The sequence below is a fragment of the Monodelphis domestica genome, chromosome X, assembly GCF_027887165.1.
Source record: "Monodelphis domestica isolate mMonDom1 chromosome X, mMonDom1.pri, whole genome shotgun sequence".
In the NCBI taxonomy this organism is placed as follows: domain Eukaryota; kingdom Metazoa; phylum Chordata; class Mammalia; order Didelphimorphia; family Didelphidae; genus Monodelphis; species Monodelphis domestica.
The window spans coordinates 81,627,344-81,650,794 of NC_077235.1; the positions used below are offsets into that span (position 1 = coordinate 81,627,344).

Below are 23,451 nucleotides of genomic sequence, written 5' to 3' on the forward strand. Positions count from 1 at the left end.
CAAATCTGACCTCAGACACTTCCTAGCTATGTGACCCTGGACAAGTCACTTAACCCCCATTGGCTAGCCCTTGCCATTCTTTGGCCTTGGAATTGATTCCAAGATTCTGCCTGGGAACCAATACTTGGAATCAATTCTAAGAGAGAAGACAAGGGCTTAAACAAATAAATAAATGAATAATTTTTAATAGTTTTCCTAGATGCTTGGTCCAATTCAGAGCCTTTGCCCCACAATGGCTCTCATCCTCAGCTCCTCTAGCATTTACCATCCCCATTGATCGCCGTCTTTCCTAGGCTGATTTTCATTTGTCGTTGGCTTATTACTGTTGATTGGCAGCACTCTTTCATCCAGGTGTTGACAGTTGGCCTCACTGGGTTGTACTTGGTGCTGACTGGGCTTAGCTCAGGTCCAGAGGGATAGCCTAAGGAGCGGCTTCCTTGCCAAGCCCAGTCTCTGGCCCTCCCTAACGGGCCTCAGTGGAGAAAGACATGGCTCCTGGCTCCATCCACTCCACCCCGACCAAAACCATCTTGTCCCATCCCAGCCAAGGGGGTCAGCTGGACCCCCCACCCCCCGAATCAGGCCCCAGCCAGGATTCCCCTGTGCACTGATCAGGTCCTCCCTACCTAAGTCAGGCTAGAACGAACTGAGCAGAAAATCAAAGAAAATGGGGCGATCCCCCATTGAAGATTTGTACCAGTGCCCAGTCAAGGGCTGAGCAGGATGGGCTGTGTCCTAAACCATGGCAAGAGGAGTGCCCGCACGGGGCCCCTGGAAGATTTTGATTAAGATGATTTATGATATTTATAGCTTGGTTCCTGTTGATCCATTCTTACATTCCTGGCATAAACCCAAAGTGGCCATAATGAATAATTTAATATGATGCTGTAAGTCGCTTGGATACCATTTGATATTGTATTTTTGCAGCAGTATTCATGATATTCATTTACCGTCTTCTCTCGCTCTCTCTCTTTTATTGCTCTCTGCCTGAGTGGCCCCCTTTTCTCTATTTGGGTGACCACTTTAGGCAGCATCTGTGTCATCTCTGGTTTAATGCTGGAGAGAATTTGCTTTTCTGTCCATCTGGAATGGAGGATTTGTTTCTCTTTGAGAGTTTCCTCCCAGCTTGCTTGATTTCTCTGAGCAGGTTGCCCAGGGTCTCTATTTCCTGTCTGTGGGTCTGGGCATTCTCTGTTCTCTCTTGTGCTCCTCAATTTCCTTTCTGTTTTCTTGCTGGGGTGGGGATACCGCTGGGGGCTTGTCGTTTCTGATGGTTTTCTTCCTTTCCTCTCCATTCCTTGTGGATTCTCCCTCCTGGTTTTCTGTTCGAGTCATTTGTTTTCCCTCTGTTCTGAATTTTAGCAAATCACTCTATACAGGTCACAATAATGTTTTCCTTGCTCTCCATACTTCCCAGAAATAAGATCAGCAGCACTCCGTCCCTGCTGGTAGCTCCCCTGTGCCAAGAATAACTTCGTGACCATACTGCTAGCTAGCACTCCTGTGGTGCTTTAAGTCTTGAAAAGAAATTTACTAAAGCAGATCTTGTTCTGGGAGTTAGGTGCTATTATTACAAATTTTACAAATGAGGAAACTGAGGCTGAGTGACGTTAAGTGACTTGCCTGGGGTCTAAGGCATTATTCAAGTTTAGGTTTTCCTGACTGCAAGTCCTGCTACGAGTCCACTGCAGAACCTAGCTACCAGACATTAGGTTTGGACCAAATCTCCTCAATCTTTGGCTCTGTCTGGCCTCCTGGCTCCTCTCCACCCATCTTATCCTTTGTTGCTGTCGTTCAGTTGTCTGAGTCTTGTCCGACTCTCTGTGACTCCATTTGAGGTTTTCTTGGTGGAGATCCTTTGCCATTTCCTTCTCCAGCTCATTTGGCAGATGAGGAAATTGAGTCAAACAGGGTGTAGTGACTTGCCCAGGGTCATATAGCTAGTAAATGTCTGAGGCCCAATTTGAACTAAGGAAAATGAGTCTTCCTGATTCAGGCCCAGCACTCTATCTGTTGTGTCACCTAACTGCCCAAACTTATCCTTCACATTTAGAGCTAAAATTTCATCTCTTCCAATGAAGTTCTCCTAGATTAGTGATGGTGAACCTAAGGCATGGGAGTTAAAGATGGCACACAGAGCCATGAGGGCACATGACCACCCCTCCACCCCTAGAATTCATTACTAGAGAGGCAGAGGAACTGGGGGGAGCTATTCTCCTCCCCCTCTCCACTGTGCCTGATGACATTTTTTCACATTCTCCACCCAGCAGCCCAATGAGAGTGCACCAGGGGTGAGGGGAGCAGCTCACAGGCAGCAGAGCTGGAGGGGAGTGGAGTGCTTGGGCCACTCCCTTCTCCCTATCTACATTTGCTGTGGACATTCCTCACTTCATCTGCCCCTCTGTCTAGTAGCCCAATGAGAGATCTTCCTAGCTCCCTGTGGGGGTGGGTGGGTAAGGGAGGTGGGGCATGGCACAGTGGTCTCTGGGGTGGAGTGGGGCCTGTCAATCTGTCTCTAAAAGGCTCATCATCACTGTCCTAGATTGAATCAACAGACACTCATCACCACACTACCTCACTTTTGCTACTGATCCACTCTCTCTTAGCTTCATATTATTACAAATTTATTTGTGGATGAGTGTAACTGTGGTGACAGCCAATCTCTTCTTTGTGTTTAGGTTAAAAAGTGTGCACGAGAGCTCTTTGCCATACTCTATTTACCTAAAACCTGATGCAGGGAAGAATTCCCCACTATTCAAACCTGAGTGAGTCATGTGAAAATCTTCCTTTGTGAAGAGACTTGTATAACATATCCAGCCAAGAAAAGGAAGCGTTGGCAATTGAAAGAGCTTAAGCAATATCCTTCTATCCATGCTCTGAATCCCCATACATTCCTTTGGGATGCTCTACTTAATGGCAGATGAATATTTAGGAAGTATCTTTAAGGTACAAGATATTGGAGATGCAAAGACAAAAAGGAAATACTACTTGCTTGTCTTCAAGGAGCTTACATTCGAGGAGGAGGAGACAGCATCAAGAGAGGATATACAGAGGAATTTCAAGAGGGAAAGAGTACTGAGGATGTATGAGATATTAGCTGAGCTCAGACCTATCCATAATATGGAGATGAGGAAGTAGTAACGGAGATCCAGAGGTAGAATATTTGGGTACAGAAAACAGTTACCAAACACAGAATAGTATACATGTCAGACCTTTGGGGGAGGGGGAAAGACTTTAAAACCAAGCAAGACATAGAAAGAATCACAAAATGTAAAATAAATAATTTCGACTACATCAAATTAAAAGGCTTTTGTACAAACAAAACCAATGTAACTAAAATCAGAAGGGAAACAACAAATTGGGAAAAAATCTTCATAAAAACCTCTGACAAAGGTTTAATTACTCAAATTTATAAAGAGCTAAATCAATTGTACAAAAAATCAAACCATTCCCCAATAGATAAATGGGCAAGGGACATGGATAGGCAGTTTTCAGATAAAGAAATCAAAACTATTAATAAGCACATGAAGAAGTGTTCTAAATCTCTGATAATCAGAGAGATGCAAATCAAAACAGTTCTGAGGTACCACCTCACACCTAGCAGATTGGCTAACATGACAGCAAAGGAAAGTAATGAATGCTGGAGGGGATGTGGCAAAGTGGGGACATTAATTCATTGCTGGTGGAGTTGTGAACTGATCCAACCATTCTAGAGGGCAATTTGGAACTATGTCCAAAGGGCTATAAAAGAATGTCTACCCTTTGATCCGGCCATAGCACTGCTGGGTTTGTACCCCAAAGAGATAATGGACAAAGACTTGTACAAAAATATTCATAGCTGCGCTCTTTGTGGTGGCCAATAACTGGAAAACGAGGGGATGCCCATCAATTGGGGAATGGCTGAACACATTGTGGTATATGTTGGTGATGGAATACTATTGTGCTCAAAGGAATAATAAAGTGGAGGAATTCCATGGAGACTGGAACGACCTCCAGGAAGTGATGCAGAGCGAAAGGAGCAGAACCAGGAGAACATTGTACACAGAGACTAATACACTGTGGTACAATTGAAGGTAATGGACGTCTCCATTAATGGCGGTGTAATGTCCCTGAACAATCTGCAGGGATCTAGGAGAAAAAACACTATCCATAAGCAGAGGACAAACTGAGGGAGTAAAAACACCGAGGAAAAGCAACTGCCTGACTACAGCGGTTGAGGGGACATGACAGAGGAGAGACTCTAAACGAACACTCTAATGCAAATATTAACAACATGGCAATGGGTTCGAATCAAGAACACATGTGATACCCAGTGGAATCACGCGTCGGCTACGGGGGGTGGGAGGGAGGAAAAGAAAATGATCTTTGTCTTTAATGAATAATGCATGGAAATGATCAAATAAAATACTATAAAATTAAAAAAAAAAGAAAACAGTTACCAGATCACTCGGATTGAGATAGAGAATATATATAAAGGAAAAAGAAGGAACTAAATGAACAGCTAGGTGGTGCTGCAGGGGATAGAGCACTGGGCATGGAGTCAGGAAGACCTAAATTCAAATCCAGCCTCAGACACTTAACTATCCAGGTGACCCTGGGCAAGTCACTTTGTCTTGTCTGCCTCAGTTTCCTCATCTATCAAATGAGCTGGAGAAAGAACTGGCAAACCACTCCAGTCAGTATCTTTGCCAAGAAAACCCCAAATGGGGCCACTAACTGAACAACAACAACAGAATGAACTCTTCTGGAAAGGCCAGTTGGAACCAAAGTGAGGATTTCTTATTTTATTCTAGAGGCAACAGAATGTTTTACTAGAATGGTAGGGTATCAGAACTCTAGTTCTGACTTATTTTGTTGGGCTTTTTAGAAAGCTTCAAATGACTTCAAGGGGAGGACAGCGATCGCTATGCCAAGGGATTAGGAGCCATTTTCTTTCCCAGGAGAAATCTTGCCATGTGGAGGCAGAACAATAGTCTGGGGAGTTTTCCCAACACTACGGGCCCGGCTCTGGGTTTCAAATGTTTCTTCTCTCCGAGCTGCAAGGAGTAAAGACTAAGACCTTAGTGGAGCTGTCAACGCAGAAGAAGACCGAGTTCATCCTTCAGTGGTGCTAATGTGGCTAGCTCTGGGCTTTGGGCGAATCACTGTGGCAGCTGTGTGGAGGATGCTTTGGAGTGGGAAGATGCTGGAGGCAGGAAGAGCCTACTACAGCGGTCCAGCGGAGAGGCGATGAGGCCCTGGCCTAGGAGAGTGGCTGTGGGAGTGAAGAGGAGAGATGGGGAAGAAGTAGGGTGGACCATGTGTGAATGCCTTTCCCTCTCAGAATCCCGCCTTCTGGCTCTGGCATAATGTTTGGTCCTGAGAAACGCCCTTTAGAAGGGGCATTGAGTTTGATTTCAGAGGGGCAGAGAACATCTGTGGGGAACAGCCAAAAGGCTGGAACCCATCTGAGTAGGGGCTGAAGGAATTCAAATCCTGGCAAGTACGTTCTGATTGTAAGAGGCTCCCTTGGAGCCTGATTGGGGCCAGTATTTGTCTTTGTTACCTAAAAACCTCCTTCGCCTGTCCTGGGAAAAAGGAAGTTGAGTTCCTTATTCGACTGTCAGTAGAACGAAGGTCTATGTAGCAGCTCTTGGGTAATATAGCTTCCCAGGGCTCTCAAGCAGGAAGAAGAAGAGAAGGAGAAGGCAAGGCACAATGACTCAGGAGAGGACTAGTTTCAAATCCTACCTCACACACTTCTCCTGTCACAACCCCTTGGCCTCAATTTCCTCATCTATGAAATGGGTCTAATGATAACCATAATATTTATATCTCCCAGGTTGTTGGGAGACTCAACCGACATCATGTAAGAAATGTACTTTTTCAAGCCTTAAGGTGTTCTAGATATGGCAACTGTTATTCTTTGTAGAGTTGGCCTGAGGGTTCCAGTCCTACCTCTGTCACTTATTATCAGTATGACCATGGATAACTCATTTTATTTCCCTTGGAGCCTTCATTTTCTGAGTGGGGGGATCTAATTTTCTTTATTAAAAATACTTTACAACATTGGTAACATCCTATGCACAATCATCATCAACTGAACTTTGCCTCCAGATAGATTTCCACACAGTCCTTAACATTGTTACACTGTTTTGTTGGCTTTAAACAGTAGACACTGATATGCAGCCACATACTAGATGACAAATGGGTAGAACCAGCAACACTATCACAATTGGGGGAATGAACATTTCAAAAGGGGGCATCTGGGTAGCTCAGTGGAGCAAGAGCCAGGCCTAGAGACGGGAGGTCCTGGGTTCAAATGTGGCCTCAGACACTTCCCAGCTGGGTGACCCTGGGCAAGTCACTTGACCCCCATTGCCCAGCCCTTACCACTCTTCTGCCTTGGAACCAATACACAGTACCAATTCTAAAACGGAAGTTGAGGGTTAAAAAAACATTTCAAAAGCCCAAATGATGTTTCATTTTGTTCTCCCAAATCAACCAAACCAAGGAAGGCTCAGGGTGTCCACTTTGTGCCCTAGTCCATCCTCAAATGCCCTACGGTTCCACTGAGAGCCTCTGGATTTCTGGACGACAGGCTGCCTAGGCCAAAGTGCCATTCCCTGGCCACTCCACTTTTCCCTAACCTTTTCCTGGGCCCTCTGGGACCCTTGTTCCATTATTAACAAGCCCATCCGTCCTGTGACTTAAACCTATGCCCGGCCCCCACCAATTATGCGAAAGATTGTTGACCTAGAGTCGGAAGGGATCCCACAGCTAGACGGGACTTTAGAAGTCAACTTTCCAAAAAGCACATGCTATGCTTTTCCGTTTCATCCGCATCATTATCATTTTCTTCATGACTTTCTGAAGTCTCGACAAGCAGCGAAATGGTAAAGCGAGTCCCGATCTGATCGTGCTGGCCGATTTCGGAGGTGGAAACACTGCCGCTGAAAAGTGAACAATGGCCATCTTGTACGAGCTGACTCCAGCACACCCCTACATAGCAAACCACCTCCCATCAAGCAGTCACTGGCGGCCCAAACTGAGAACACGGACTCTGCCCTAGTGCCCAAATAACAACAGGGAGGAAGCAGCTCCAGTTTTCCAAGTCAACTCTGAGCTGTTATCTGGCTAACTAGATGACTAGTCCCTTTGCCGGTTCTCTGGGTTTTCTAAAGAATCACCCTGTCATCAGCAAGTCCCACCATCCTGGAAAACTGACCTTCGAGAGCACAGAGTTAACTAAAAATTCCCTTGCTGCAAAGCTATCGAATTCAACTCTACACACCATCCCGAGTGTGCGATGTGGTTCGAGGAGCTTAGAACCTAGCCGGGGAGATCATACTTGCTGAAGAGTTCCAAAGCTACTGACATCCATCAGTCTGTACAGCCGGTGAGTCAGTTCAGATGCAAAAGTGAAGAAACTTGGAATCGAATCCCATGGCTGCCATTAATGAGGAAGTGAAACCATGACCCTTCTAAGATCCCACTTTGCAGCCCCAAACTTAGAAAGGAGCTGGCCATCTCAACTCAACTCAACTCCATTTGGCCAGGGTTTATTAAGTAAAGACTCTAGGCACTGACCAAAGATGAAGATCAGTCTCTGTCTTCAAGTACCTCTCATTCCATGGGGAGGTATTCCATATAGATTAAGTAAATATAATTTAATTTGGGGAGGAAAAGGCAAATTTGGTACAGTGGGGAAAAGCACTGGTCCTGGAGTTGTTTGAATATCTGAGTTCAGATCCTACCTCTGATGCAGACTATCAGACACTTACTAATTGTGTGACCTTGGATAAGTCACTCCATTTCTGTGGACCTCAGTTACCTCTTTTGGGAAATCAGCTGAGACCCTTTCCAGTTCTAAAGGTAGGATCCTATAAAAGGTCCTTGCCCAAAACACGCAGGGCCAGGTAAGGGGAGCTGAGGCTAAGGGGAAGGAGATATAGAAAGGCCAGGTGAGGCTCCTTAGGCAGTCAGGCCATGGGAATCTGGAGCATGCCTTCAGAACTCTTTTCCTCTGGTTAAACAAAGCCAACGTGTGCTCAGATGACACCAGTCAGGTCCTTGGTTTTTAAATAGAAAAAGCCAAGTTACTGGGCTTTTCCTACTGGATCCTGTCCTGGTTGTGTTCCCCTGGTAACCATCCATCCATCCATCCATCCATCCATCCATCCATCCATCCGTCCATCCATCCATCCATCCATCCGTCCATCCGTCTGTCCGTCCATCCATCCATCCATCCATCCATCCATCCATCCATCCATCCATCCGTCCATCCGTCTGTCCGTCCATCCATCCATCCATCCATCCATCCATCCATCCATCCATCCGTCCATCCGTCTGTCCGTCCATCCATCCATCCATCCATCCATCCATCCATCCATCCGTCCATCCGTCTGTCCGTCCGTCCATCCATCCATCCATCCATCCATCCATCCGTCCATCCATCCATCCATCCATCCGTCCATCCGTCTGTCCGTCCATCCATCCATCCATCCATCCATCCATCCATCCATCCATCCATCCGTCCATCCGTCTGTCCATCCATCCATCCATCCATCCATCCATCCATCCATCCATCCATCCGTCCATCCGTCTGTCCGTCCATCCATCCATCCATCCATCCATCCATCCATCCATCCATCCATCCGTCCATCCGTCTGTCCGTCCATCCATCCATCCATCCATCCATCCATCCATCCATCCATCCATCCGTCCATCCGTCTGTCCGTCCATCCATCCATCCATCCATCCATCCATCCATCCATCCATCCATTCATCTTTCCTCCCTCCCTCCCTTCTTTCCTTCCTTCCTGACCTATACTCCCCTCCTAACCTCTACTTTGGGGAACCATTATTTTCTATTAAACCCAACCGAGGAACCACTTCCCCCATGCAGTTTTTCCTGATTCCCCTCACACCCACGCCCTTCTCCCAAGCAAAAGGGAGCTTTTCCTCCCTGACTATTCCAGACCACTTGTCTGCTTCCTCTTCCTTTCTTCACACCTGCTTCATATTCGAGATGGTTGCCAACATGCCTGCTTCACCTTACCCAACCAGAATACAAGTCCATGTGCCAACGACACTGCAGAAGAAAAAGGAGACCACCCAGAAATTTAGATCATCTTGGATTTCTTGGTTTTGAGGATGGCGCTGGCCAGAGAAGCCACGGGTCTTTGAGTTAGAGGCCTCTGAACTAAAAAGGCGGCGGGAATTTGCTGCCTGAAACACACTCAAAATTCCCTACCATCCTATGACCTGGCAAAGCTCTGTTGGCAGAACTCTCGAGAGCTCCAGGCCACCCACACACCACATGGAGTACTGGCGAAGGGCTTTGTGGAGGGGAAAATGGGGAAGGAGAATCATGTTAGCCCCGATCCCACGCCTTCCCATGTCACCATAGGGCACCCGGGCTTGGGCAGAAGAGCCTGAAGAATGGCAGGTTTTCTCCCACAGTTTCCAGACCTTTCTATGACCTCACAATAGTTGAGGAGTCTGGGGTCCACCTTGTGCACAGACATCCTTCTATTCTATTGCCGGAGCCCCTCGGTATACCACATCCAACCATCTGACCCGCCAGATGGCAGGTGTCATTCCTGCTCTATCAGAGCAAATGTCAACGCTTTCCTTTTCCTTTTCCGGGCCACGAGCCCTTCTGGACCTTCTCCTCTCCTTGAACTTTCCCTTGGAACAAGGAAAAACCAGTTAAGCAAAAGAAGTCAGCAGCGAGAGCTCGTTGGCTCGGCCACTCCCACCTCTGCCAAGAGAAAGGAGGTGTGTTTCTTGAGTCTTTCTGTGGAGCCAAGATTGGGCAATGCAGTTGCTCAGGGCTCCTCTGCCTCCAGGAGTGTTCCCGTTCCCATCTGCTCCACACCATGCCCATTGGACCACCTTCTGTCCGTGCAACTCCGCATCCATTTCTAGAAGTCTTCTCAGGCATTAGAAATGCCTGGTATTTGCGACAAACGCTGGCCCCAGAGGAGGGGAGGCTGGCTTCAGGGGCTGTCTCTGGCATGTATTGGCATGGAAGGCAGCCAGAGAAATTCCTGGAATGGGGAGATGGGAGTGTCTTGGGCAGCAAAGAGGTCAGTGTCACTGGATCACATGAGGGTGAGGTTTAAGAAGTCTGGAAAGGTGGGGGCAGTGGGCAAAGCGATGGGGGGGGGGGCTTCGAATGCCCCAAAGAGGCTTTTTATTGATCTTGAAGAAGATGGGGAGCCACTGCAGTTTATTAGGGGCAGGAGGATAGGGACATGCACTTGCAGAGACATTTGCACTTTAAGGAAGACCATATCCTGGCAAATAGATGGCAAAATAATGCTCCATAACACTCACTCACACCCTACAATTTGTTCAGCAGTTCCCTTAACAATACATGGGTATCAGAGGCATCTAGGTGGCTCAGTGGATGGAGAGCCAGGCCTAGAGAAGGGAGGTCCTGGGTTCAAATCTGGCCTCAGCCACTTCCTAGCTGTGTGACCTTGGGCAAGTCATTTAACCCTCATTGCCTAGCCCTTACTGCTCTTCTGCCTTGGAACCGATACTCAGCACTGATTCTAAGATGGAAGGAATGGGTTTTCAAAAATGAAAAAAAAATACATGGGTATCCACCCACTCGATTTGTAGATTTACGGTCCCACAGCAGGCACCGTCTATCTCATTCCCATTCATGCCTTCACAACTCCAAGCTAAAAGCCTAGGGTGATGGGACTGGAGGGAGAACCTCTGGCTTGGCCATCAGAACTGGCTGGGTCAAAATACAAACAAGCTTTTGAAACCTCGGAAGCTTCCTGGTTCTGGTAGCTGATTCCCAGGACCTTCGAGGGTCTCAGAGCCTGGCACCGCAGGTATCTCATGGCAGGGCCTTGTCAGTTGGATGCAGTTGAGAACCCTGGACCCCGGCCTGAGGCACTGGGGGAACATCCCTCTCTCCTGCCAACTAGGCTGGACTGGGGGAGTCCTGAAGAGCCAACATTTCCCCTGGCCCCTACTAGGAGAGGACTAGACAAACCCAGCCCAGCCTACAGAACACTGCCTGTCAAGCAGGCCATCTATTTCCTGCAGCGACTGGGCCCAGTGCCAAGAAGACAGGCCAGGTCCTGCCTAGCTCAAATGAGATCTTGGCTGGCCAAGGCCAGGGGCCAACTGAAGAGCAGGACAGAGGCCTAGAGTGTGACTTAAAGAGCCAATGGGATGTACAAGCAAGAAGGGCACCAATTTGTCCCAAGATCTTTGGGGGGTTTTGAGATAAGTTCTATTAGCGTGCTTCATTTGGGAAAGAAAACTAATGAAGCTGTAAAACATTGATTTCCTGGAAAGAGAGTAGCTACAAATGTTTGGTTGTTCAGTCATTTGTCAGCCGTGCCTCTTTAAGACCCCATTTGGGGTTTTCTTGGTAAAGAGACTGGAGGGATTAGCCATTTCCTTCTCCGGCTCATTTGGCAGATGAGGAAACTGAGGCAAGTAGGGTGACCAGGGTCATATGGCTAGTGATTGTCTGAAGCCACATTTGAACTCTGGAAGATGAGCCTTTCTGACGCTATCCACTACAGCGCCACCTAGCGGCGGCTATCTACAAAACAGATAGAGAAAAACCTCCCATCTTGAGAAAGCTCAGCTTGTATTGATAAACAGAGCTTCAATTACTCTGGTGATTCTCACCAGATCGAAGAAAAAGTAGTTCCTTTTCATTATGCGGCCGCGATGGCAGTTAGGATGGCGTGATTTATTTTACATGAAAAGGGGCAAAGAGCAAGGATGGAAAAGAATTGCCCCCCTATGGACAGAACAACTAGAAAGAAGAACGGAAGGAACCCCCAGAAGTCTCGGTGCTCCCCAAAGTTGGGAGCCATGGAGGGATACCATGGAGGATGGCGCCGTAGGAACCTGTCCAAGCAGAGCTCCAGAAGCGTGACTGATCGTTCTGGGGGGATTCAGGGGCCCTGCCGGAACTGGGTAAGAAAGCCCTGGGGCACGGCATTTCTTTCCAACCATTTCAAAGCGCCTTGAGGAACAGGGAGGCTGAGAAGAAAAGAGGCATTTGGAATTTCGGCTCCCTCCCTCCCTGTTAAGGACTTCTTTCCTGCCTCGAGCCCTGGGCAAGGGGGAAGGATGGCTGAAGAGACTGGAAGAGAGAGGGAAGAATCGGAACTAAAGTCAAGAGTAGAGAACTCCAGCGAGTACCCTTTTAGTAGCGAATCATCCCCAAGATGGCAGGGGAGGAGAACGGCCTAATGACCACACATCCCTTTCTCCTTTGAAAGGTCTGGCAAAAGGGGGAGGGCCAGAGAGAAAGCAAAAGCCATCAAGAAAATGGCAAGGTCAGGGGCAGGTGAGTGGCTCAGGGGATTGAGAGTCAGACTTAGAGACAGGAGATCCTGGTTCAAATCTGACCTCAGACACTTCCCAGCTGAGTGACCCTGGGCAAGTCACTTCACCCCCATTGTCTGGCCCTTACCTCTCTCCTGCCTTGGAACCAATACATAGTACTGATTCCAAGGCAGATGGAGTGGGTTTATTTTTTTTAAAGACAATGGCAAAGTCGTGGTGACTTTTGATGGCTAGAGAAACAGAGGCTGGGAAAGAAAGTGAATATTTCCCTTTTCCCCCAATTTAATCTCCTCCATCCTTGACTTTGATCTTTCCTACTCGGTTTCCCCAGTTCTTAGGGTTGCCAGCATAACTTTGGCCATAACTTACAGAAGAAAGGACAAATGGGAGATTCATCGGAGCTACAAGGAAAAACGAAGACTGGGGATTGGAAATTAGCTGTACTGTGTATCAGTGATCCTGATGGTCTGATGGCTTTGTTTCCCCCGTGCCTAGCACATAGTAGGCACCTAATAAATGTGTGTTACCTAAATAACAACTGAGTGGAGACACATTTTTGCAGCATTTTCTACACACCCCTAGGGGAAGGGGAATATGAAGCTCTGAAGAAATACAGGGAGGCTTCGATGAAATAACTCTGCAGGACTCCAAGAACAGCATACACGGTTGCTCCAGTGAGCAGCCACCCTTTCTACCAACAAGGAGAAAACCATTAGAGAGAGGCTGTGCACACTGGCAATCAGCATCACTCTTCTACTAAGAAGATGCTCTACAGTGAACACACTGATGTGTGATCTGCCAACAACTTTCCTCTTCCTTTTTTCCTAATTTGGCCCCTCACTGGCATGTCTGGCATGGAGGGACGACGAGTCACAACTAAAGAAAATGAAGATAGGAGACAAGGGGACAAGCTAACCTTCAGATCAATAGAGATTGCCTCTACTGTGTTGTTTTTTATGTAACCCTCACAAGACAGAAGAGTGGTGAGGGCTAGGCAATGGGGGTTAAGTGACTGGCTCAGGGTCACCCAGCTAGAAAGTGTCTGAGATTAGATTTGAACCCAGGACCTCCTGTTTCTAGGTCTGGCTCTCCATCCACTGAGCCACCCAGCTGCCCCCTTATACTATGTGTTAATGGTGCTGATGGTCTGGTTTTGGCTTGGTTTCCTCAGTGCCTAGTGCATAGTAGGCACCTAATAAAAATGTATTGTCTGAATAATGGCATTGAGTATGAACTTAGTTCATAATAAGAGTAACACATTTATACATCAGTTTCTACACACCATCTCTGGGTGGCAAGGAATGTAAGAATTATTACCCCATTAGAAGGATGTGGAGGGGGGGGGACTAAGTGGCTCAGTGGATAGAGAGTCAGACCTAGAGATGCGATGGGAGGTCCTGGGTTCAAATCTGGCCTCAGACACTTCCTAGCTATGTGACCCTGGGCAAGTCACTTAACCCCCAGTGCTTAGCCCTTACCACTCTTCTGCTTTGCAACCAAAACTTGGCATTGATTTTAAGACAGAAGGTAAGGGTTTGAAAAAAAGAAAGTTGGGGGAACTGAGGCTCTTGGAGGTACTACGACTTATGCTATTGACCCCCACAGCCAGGGAAGTATCTCAAGTGGGATTTGAACCCAGGACTCCTGATTTGAGGTCACAGTAACATGCTCTTGACACAATAACATGCTGCCTCTCCCCTGTGACCTATTGCCCCTCCTCTGTTGACTGTTTCCTTCTCCAGGTCCCCTAAAATGTTGGGGTTCCCAAGCCTCTGTCCTCAGCTCTCTCCCCATCTCCTGGTGACCTCATGGTTTCCAAGCCCATTGACGATTCCTCCCACACCTCTATCCTCAGGTTCTCCCCTAGTTCCAGGCCTGTATCTCCTGCTAGTTCAGGTAAGCTCCCTCCGCCATGCCCCGCCATTTTCTCGCCTGCTATTCGCCTTGCTGGCCATCTGAACCTGGATGTTCCCCTGACCCCTGAACCTGTCAGAGCCCACACTCCTCTCCCTCCCCACTGAACCTGCCCCTCCCTGGGCTGGATCTGCTTTAATAAACATTGGTGATGGGGCCAACTTCCAGGAATGCTGATTTCTGTTTGGAGCTGGGCCAAGGGCTCTTTGGTCCCGTGCATCCCTCTTCTACTTGGCCTTTTAATTGGGCGTTTGGGGTTTGGCCCAGCACAATACCCCCTCTCTATGCCCTTGCTCCCAGTCCCTACAAATAGTGAAGGGAAACTGCATGGGCCTAGGCACCTTCCTATGTATGAGGCTATGGCCAGTTGGAAGAAAGGAAGTGGACAGCTGTAGGAAGTGACTGGCCATAGCTTCTGAGCTGGGTTTCATTGGGGTTCCAGGCAGTCCTCACTGAGGAATCATAGCATTTGTATAGTTTTCTTCATTCCTTTGGTTCCAAAATGTGCCACTCTAACCTCTGGCTTGAGGTCCAGAGTTCCTGGGCTCTTTGGCCCAAGTCCATTGGGAATCCCGGTTAGCTTTTCCTCTCTCCCACTCTGATTCCCCTTTCTCCTTGGGATTATAGAGCTGGAATTATACTGAGATCACATAGCCCAGCTCCCTCATGTTACAGCTAAGGAAACTGAGGCACAAGTCATTGGATCATAGATTATGAGCTTAACAGGATCTTTGAGATCACAGAACCCAATTCTCCAATTTTACAGATGAGAAAATTGAGAAACAGAGAAATCTTAGAATAATCAAAGACTTATAACTGGAAGGAACCTCAGAGACCATCTGGTTCAACCTCTCCAACACAAATTTTTACAGAAAAGTAAACTAGGAGCCAGAGAGATGGATTTGCTAGAATAGACCTAACCCATGCAGTGTAAACATAGCATTTTATACTTGAGACCAAAGAGGCCCAGAGAGATTGGACTCACCCAAAGTCACAAGTGTCAGAAGTGAGATGCTACCTCTTCTCTTTGTTGCTGCACAATCAAGGCCACAAGTGTGTGTTTTGTAGGACTTTTTCCCACAGGAAGTACCATATGTTGTTAGCACAGCAGATAGAACACTGGACCTGGAGTCCAGAAACTAAATTAAAATCTGGCCTCGGGCACTTGCTAACTGTGATGCTGGCAAGTGATTGAACCTCTCTGTGCCTCAGTTCCCTCATCTGTAAAATGTGGAAAATAATAACCCCATCTCCCATGGTTGCCATGAGGATAAAATTCAACCAAATGCTTTGCCAACCTTGAGGTGAGGTATACAAATGTTGTCAAGAGGAAGACTGCAGAGAACCTAAAGTATGTATACCAATTCCGATCTGGCCTATTCTAGACAATACTTAAAGCTGCTAATAATCTTTAGCTCACATTTTGCGGGCCCAGTGTGGACCATGCCTGATCTCCCCAGGCCTAGAACCTGGTGGGCAAAGCTCACTATTCTTAGCTGACCTCCAAAAAGAATGGGATGTCCTGCCCCAAAGTCCCTTGTAGAATCAATATATTAGCCTTGGTCCACCAGGGGTCAGAGAAACAAGGTGCTACATCAGTTTACAATCCTCAACTTTGGCCCATCAGGAGGCTTTTAGGACGCCACTCATATTCCCACTTCACTACTTAGCTTGCAGACAACAGGCCCATTTCCCTCAATTACCAGGGCATTTAAAGATTCCCCCAGACAATCCCTTGCAGTTCACTCCTCATTTTCCAATGGCTGCTGTTCTCCTGGTCACACTCACTTTCTGAGACCCTAGGGCAGGACCCCTCTCGCCTTTGCTCCCACCCACATATCTTATCAAGTCATTTTTTGTTTGTTTTTTTAAAATCCTAACCTTTCATCTTGGAATCAATATTGTGTATCGGTTCTAAGGCAGAAGAGAGGTAAGGGCTGGGCAATGGGGGTCAAGTGACTTGCCCAACCCTCTCTCTAGCCCTATGGGTCTCATCACTTCTTGCCTGGCCTGGTGCAGTCTCTCCCCTATTACGGTGGTGGCAGTGGTTGTTGTCTTTTGGTACTGGAAAAGGATCAAAACAACATCATGATGTCAGGGTCAAACTACAAGTTGTCCAACTGCAGCCGATCAGACCAATACGAGCTCAGAAGCTCTACCACGGGTCAGGCACGATCACCCATTGGCGACATTTAGAATGGAGATGGCTCTAAATTTGCGCAGCTCATCTTTCTTTTGAGCTACTGCAATTCTTCTTTGCTTACAGAGCACATGGCCATCTTTGATGTGGGCATGCCAGTCCTGTGCCATGGTCTCTTCATGTCTTCGAGAGGGACCTTGATTGGGCAGCATGGTACAAGACAAAGAGTTATGGCAGTAGTATCAGAAGATCTCTCACTAAATGACAATCCTGCCCAAATTAATTTACTTATTTAGTGCCATACCCATAAAACTTCCAAAAAACTTTTTTACTGAATAAGAAAAAACCATAACAAAGTTCATTTGGAAGAACAAAGGATCAAGGATATCCAGGGAAATAATGAAAAAAAATGCAAAGGAAGGGGGCCTTGCAGTCCCAGATCTCAAACTATACTATAAAGCAATGGTCATCAAAACAATTTGGTACTGGCTAAGAGACAGAAAGGAGGATCAGTGGAATAGACTAGGAGTAAATGACCTCAGCAAGACAGTCTATGATAAATCCAAAGATCCCAGCTTTTGGGACAAAAATCCACTATTCGATAAAAACTGCTGGGAAAATTGGAAGACAGTATGGGAAAGATTAGGTTTGGATCAACATCTTACACCCTATACCAAGATAAACTTAGAATGGGTGAATGACTTGAATATAAAGAAGGAAACTATAAGCAAATTAGGTGAACACAGAATAGTATACTTGTCAGATCTTTGGGAAAGGAAAGATTTTAAAACCAAGCAAGAGCTAGAAAAAAATCACAAAATGTAAAATTAATAATTTTGAATTCATCAAATTAAAAAGTTTTTGTACAAACAAAACTAATGCAACCAAAATTAGAAGGGAAGCAACAAATTAGGAAACCATCTTCATAACAAAAACCTTTGACAAAGGTCTAATTACTCAAATTTATAAAGAGCTAAACCAATTGTACAAAAAATCAAGTCATTCTCCAACTGATAAATGGGCAAGGGACATGAATAGGCAATTTTCAGTCAAAGAAATAAAAATTATTAATAATCACATGAAAAAGTGTTCTAAATCTCTTATAATCAGATAGATGCAAATCAAAACAACTCTGAGGTACCACCTCACACCTAGCTGATTGGCAAACATGACAGGAAAGGAAAGTAATGGATGCTGGAGGGGATATGCAAAATTGGAACATTAATGCACTGCTGGTGGAGTTGTGAATTAATCCAACCATTCTGGAGGGCAATTTGGAACTATGCCCAAAGGGCACTAAAAGACTGTCTGCCCTTTGATCCAGCCATAGCACTGCTGGGTTTGTACCCCAAAGAGATAATAAGGAAAAAGACTTGTTCAAGAATATTCATAGCTGCACTTCATGGTGGCAAAAAAATTGGAAAATGAGGGGCTGCCCTTCAATTGGGGAATGGCTGAACACATTGTAGTATCTGTTGGTGATGGAATACTATTGTGCTCAAAGGACTAATAAAGTGGAGGGATTCCATGTGAACTGGAACAACCTCCAGGAAGTGATGCAGAGTGAAAGGAGCAGAACCAGGGGAACATTGTACACAGAGACCGATACACTGTGGTACAATCGAATGTCATGGACTTCTCCATTAGTGGCAATGAAGTGATCCTGAACAACTTGGAGGGATCTACAAGAAAAACCACTATCCACATTCAGAGGAAAAACCATTGGAGTAGAAACACAGAAGAAAAACAACTGCATGATTACATGGGTCAAGGGGATATGGCTGGGGATGTAGACTCTAAATGAACATCCTAGGGCAAATACCAACAACATGGAAATAGGTTTTGATCAAGGACACATGTAACACCCAGTGGAATTGTGCATCAGCTACGGGAAGGGTGGGTAGAGGGGAGGGAAAGAATATGATTCTTGTAACCAAGGAATAATGTTCTAAATTGACTAAATAAATTAATTTAAATAAAAAGAAAAACAAACTTCATGGGTCCACTCTAATGGCATTGCCTCCTCCAACCCTTCCTGAGCCCCCATGGCACTTTCTGGCCTTCATTGGTTACATCTTGATAATGGCACTTGAGTCCCTCTGATAGTACTTATCCTTTATGACCTCATTGAAGAGTTATTTGGGCATCTGTGGGTTGTTTCCTTGTCACCTCTGCTGCCTTCTGGATAAGCTCCCTGGAAACCTGGACTGGGTCTCATCTCACTCTGTTTCCTCTCCCCCGTTGTACTTAATTTGGGGGGTTGTACACAGCAAATAGCCAATATTCAGCTCCTATTCTGATTCTTTCCATTTGGAATATTCATCTCACCCAACTTCCGCCCACTCCCTTCTGGTTCCATTTTAATGATTAGGGGAGACTGTTGTCTCCCTACCAGAGAGGGGAGGGGACACATACCTCTAGAGCTGGAAGGGCCTTTAGAAACCAGACAATCTGACCCATTCATTTCACAGAAATGGAAACTGAGGCCCAGGGAGTGAGATGATTTGCCACAGGTTACACATAGGATCCTAGATCAAAAGCTGGAAGGAACTTCAGAGACTATCTACTCCAACTTCTTCATTTGACAGAGAAGGGAACTGAGGCCAAGAAAGCAAGATGGTTTGCTCAAGATCACCCATAGGATCCTAGACCTAGTCCTGGAAGGATCCAACTATTGCTGAAGCCATTTGAGGTTTTCTAGGCAAAGATCTGGGAGTGGTTTGTCTCTTTCTTCTCCAGCTCATTTTACAGATGAGGAAACTAATGCCAATAGGGATAAGTGACTTGCCCAGGGTCACACACCTAGTGTCTAAGGCTAGCTAGTCTGATCCTCTTATTTTACAGAGAAGGAAACTGAGGCCCCAGGGAAGTGACTTGCTCACGGTCATACAGCTAGTGTCTGAGGCAGGATTTCAACTCAGGGCTTCCAGGGACCAAGCTTAGCTCCTTGTCCACCACTCTAGATCACACAGTGGGGTTAGGAGCAGAGTAAGAACTAGAATCTCAGCTAAGAGCAACATTGTTCTTGTTTTAGGATGTGGGTGTGGCTGTGTAAGGACAGAGATGAGGTAAGGACAGACCAGGTGCACCTCTCTTCATCCCATAAGTCAGCTCTATCATCCTTTTGAGTCTGGGAGGATGACTCACTTCTAGGGACCAGAGTTTGACATGGACATTGATAAGCCAGAGTCTGTCCAGAGCAGGGTAATCAGGCTAGCGTCGTGTGAGCATCTGAGGGAAACTGGAATGTCTAGCCAGGAGATAAGAAGACCTGGGGTGGGGACCTCAGAAGGGGAGTTCTATTCTAATGATGGAAGCTGTCTCATAGTGGAGAAGGCTACCCAGGGAGGTCGTGGGCTCCCCTTCCTTGGGGGCCTTTAAGCAGAAGCTGGCTCGCCAGCCATCAGGGATGCTGTAGCAGAGATCCCTTGGGGATTGGTATGGGTTGGTCCATTTGACCACAGAGCTCCCTTTCAGCACTTAACTCCTATTAGTGTGTGAGCATAAACGTGTGCTTTTAAGGGAGTGGCCTAGTGATCTAGAAAAAGGCAATGTGGGATGAAGGGGGGGTCCCTGACAGGGGTGAGAGCAGTAGAATAGCAGGTTCCTTTGAGTTTGCTGAAGATGACTCAGAGCCTGCATAGACAATTTTATTCAAACTATTCCCTCCTTTTTGACTTCTGAACCAAATCTAGATGAGTACCTGCTGGGTATATAGAAAGGGTGGCGTATAATCTATTGATTATATGTAAGGGGTAGGCAATGGGGGTTAAGTGACTTGTCCAAGATCATACAGCTAGGAAATGGCTAAAGCCAGAATTGAACCTAGGACCATCCCTCTCTAGGCCTGGCTCTCCATCCACTGAGCCACCCAGCTGCCCCCAAAGGTATACTTTTTGAGGGAGAGATTGGATTAGATGTTCCGGAGGTTTCTTCCAACTCTGAATTTTTTTCTGTGATTCTGGTATTTTTAAGATTGCTATGGCTTCTGATATGCTGCTGCCCTTCTTTCCCCTAGTTAGGGCACATATCTTAAAAACAACACAAAAGCCTTCAAAGTAATGCCTCTCAGAACAAACCTCAAGTTAAAAAACAAAAGGACCTTCGGGAAAGAGAATCAGTCTTGCCCAGGGCAACATGTGAGGGCCCACTGAAAAGTCTCGCCAGGAAATCCACCTTCCCCAGGGAACCTGACTTTGCCAGAAAAAGAAACAGCAGCAGCAGCTGGAAGTTGGACACAAACCAATGATGTGGAAATACTCCTGACTTCTTCTCTCCTCCTTCCGTGGCCTTTGACTAACTTGAACTTGCAAGATCCTAACAATTATCCCAAGTCAGGGCCGTGATAAGGTCTTCAACGTCATGTGCCCATAACCTTACCTGAAGATGACCACGACACCCGGACAGGGAGGACAGGCCAAGAGGAATATCTGCAATGAAAAACAAACGATGTCAGCTTAAAACAAACACAGGAAAATCAAGGCAATTAAAATCAGAATGGAAAACGAGTCAAGAGTAAAGATGTTTGAGGCAAGTTGTCTGTTAAAAATCTCCTGACCAAGAAAAGGCAAGAGTTCTTCCCTAATGAGTGAATGGTACAAGGACAGGAACGGTCAATTCTCAAAGGGAAGCAATCTGGCTCATCAACAGTCATATAAAAAAATGCTCCAAATCCCCAATGCTGAGAGAAATGTAAGTGAAAACATCACCCCTATCCGATAAGGAAAGATGGTTGAAATGGAAATGATAAGTGTTGGCAGAGCTGTGGAAGGACATTAATACATTGTTGGTGGAGTTGCGAAATGGCCCAACCATTCTGGAAAGTACCTTGAAATGATATCCTCAAAGTCACTAAACTGTGTATACTCTTTGATCCCCAAATACCACCATTGGGGGTTAATACCCCAAACAGATGAAAGATTGAGCAAAAGGACCCATTGGCACCAAAAGATCCACAGGAGCTCTTGTGGACAAAGAGGGTGCCCATCAAATGCGAAATGGTCATATAAATGTAATGGGATATTACTGTATCCTAAGAAACGATGGCAAAGGACAGACTGGGAGAAATCAAAGAAGACTTTATGAACTGATGCATAGAGAAGTGAGTAGAAGCTGAAGAACAACATACAGACTGACTGCAACATTGTCAAACAAACCAGGGAAAACTGCAGAACTCTTAATGCAATGACCAACCACAATTCCAGAGGAAACCAGCTTCTCATATCCTAGCAGAAGTCACTGACCACACATATAGGATGGCACCTACATTTTAGGGCACATCCACTGTGCGGATTTTTTTTTTGTTTGTTTGATTAGAACTTATTCATTAAAGGGGAGGGCTTTAATTTGTAGGCAAGTGGGTAGTGATCTCAATCCACAACAAAGAAGAAATGAAAGTCAATAAGACATCTTAAAACAGAGTGAAAGAAACTCAGAAGAGGACACAGGCAAGTGAGCCAGTGTGGACACAACTGGATTATACACAATATACATTTTAAAAAATACACAATAGATGATCTCAGATTAATATGGAATCCTTCTTTTCTGTTTTTCTTTGCTTACTGAAATGTTCATGTTTGGGGGAGCTTGGCAGAACAGTGGATAGAGAGCCAGGCGTGGAGATGGGAAGTCCTGAGTTCAAATCTGGCCTCAGATGCTTCCTAGCTGTGTGACCCTGGGCAAATCACTCAACCCCAAATGCCTACCTACCCCTTACCATTCTTCTACCTTGGAAATAACACAGTATTGATTCTAAGACAGAAAGTGAGGGTTAAAAAAAAATGAAAGTATATGTCTCATTCTGAACCTGTGGGCCACCATCCCTCTATCAAGAGTCAGAAAGTATGCTTCATTCATTCATGATCAGTTTTCTAAAGTTATGATTGGTCACTGCATGGGGTAAAATTCTTAGTCAACCAACCACCTCCGATGCAAGCATATATTGTTGTGCCTCAGTCATCTGTCAGTAGTGTCTGACTCTCTGACCCCATTTAGGGTTTTCCTGGCAAACATACTAGAGTTGTTTACCATTTCCTTCTCCAGCTCATTTTGCAGATAGGGAAACTGAGGCATACAGGGTCAAGTGACTTGCCCAAAGTCACACAGCTAGGAAGTATCTGAGGCCAAATTTGAACTCGGATCTTCCTGGCTCCAGGCCCAGCATTCTATCTACTGTGCCACCTAGGTGCCCTAAAGCATTTATTAAACATGTGTCAGGTACCACACTAGACGCCGGGGAATAGCCAAACGATCTCTGCTCTCCAGAAGCCCTTGTTCTGAAGTCTTTCCCAGCTGTTCTGCCTTGGATCACTGTAGGTACTGGGGACTCTTCACACTCACCTCCCTCTGGACTAGCTCGTACAAGTCTGCCCCAAAGGGCTCGTGTCTGTTTTCCAAAGTTGTTGGCCACTGCCCTCAACCCTAAGACCTAGACACCCTTGGGTCTGTGGGGCATGTAGTGTAGACCTCCTCCAGCCCTGAAAGGGAAGGCCACAGCCACCTAGGGGAGACAGTCATCTCCCCAAGACAACCAAGAAGGCAAAGATATTCCTGAAGTCGTGCCATGCAGCTGGATGGATAGCCCACTTGTTGGTCCATCAGACCCCAAAATGAAGTAGACCCAGAACTGAATGAGAAGGAAATGAACATTTATAAAACACCCACTATGTGCCAGGTACTGTGGGAAGCACCTTTTAACTATTCTCCCATTTGATCCTCACAAAAATCTCAAGAGGTAGATGCTATTAATTAACCCCATTTTATAGTTAAGGAAACTGAGGCTGATAGAAATTTAGTGACTTGCCCTGGGTCATAAAGCTGGTATATATCCGAGGCTGTATTTGAACCCCGAGGCTTCTTGACTGGGACACCTAAGCTGCCTCCAAAGAGGAAGAGTGTGGGCTGAAGTGAATCCAGATTTGGGGTGTCCCAAAGGGCAAAAAAGAGATGCATTGTGGGTATACGTGCATTATCAATGATAAGTTGCATGCAGTAATTCATGGATATGGCAAACAGGGAAGGAAGAATCCAATCCAGGCCTATAATTTCATTGAATCTGAGGAGCTGGGCTCAAATGTTGT

At 46.1% G+C, this 23,451-nt stretch overlaps 1 protein-coding gene across 5 annotated transcripts in view; it reads right to left on the minus strand.

The window, feature by feature from the left end:
* TMEM164 (transmembrane protein 164) overlaps nucleotides 1–23,451 on the minus strand; it is a 138,645-nt gene that overhangs the window by 47,432 nt on the left and 67,762 nt on the right. For all 5 annotated transcript variants that reach the window (XM_056809436.1, XM_056809439.1, XM_056809438.1 and 2 more), the window contains exon 3: nucleotides 20,753–20,802. In XM_056809436.1, the coding sequence (XP_056665414.1) occupies nucleotides 20,753–20,802 (50 nt within the window). The remainder of the gene's footprint in view (nucleotides 1–20,752; nucleotides 20,803–23,451) is intronic.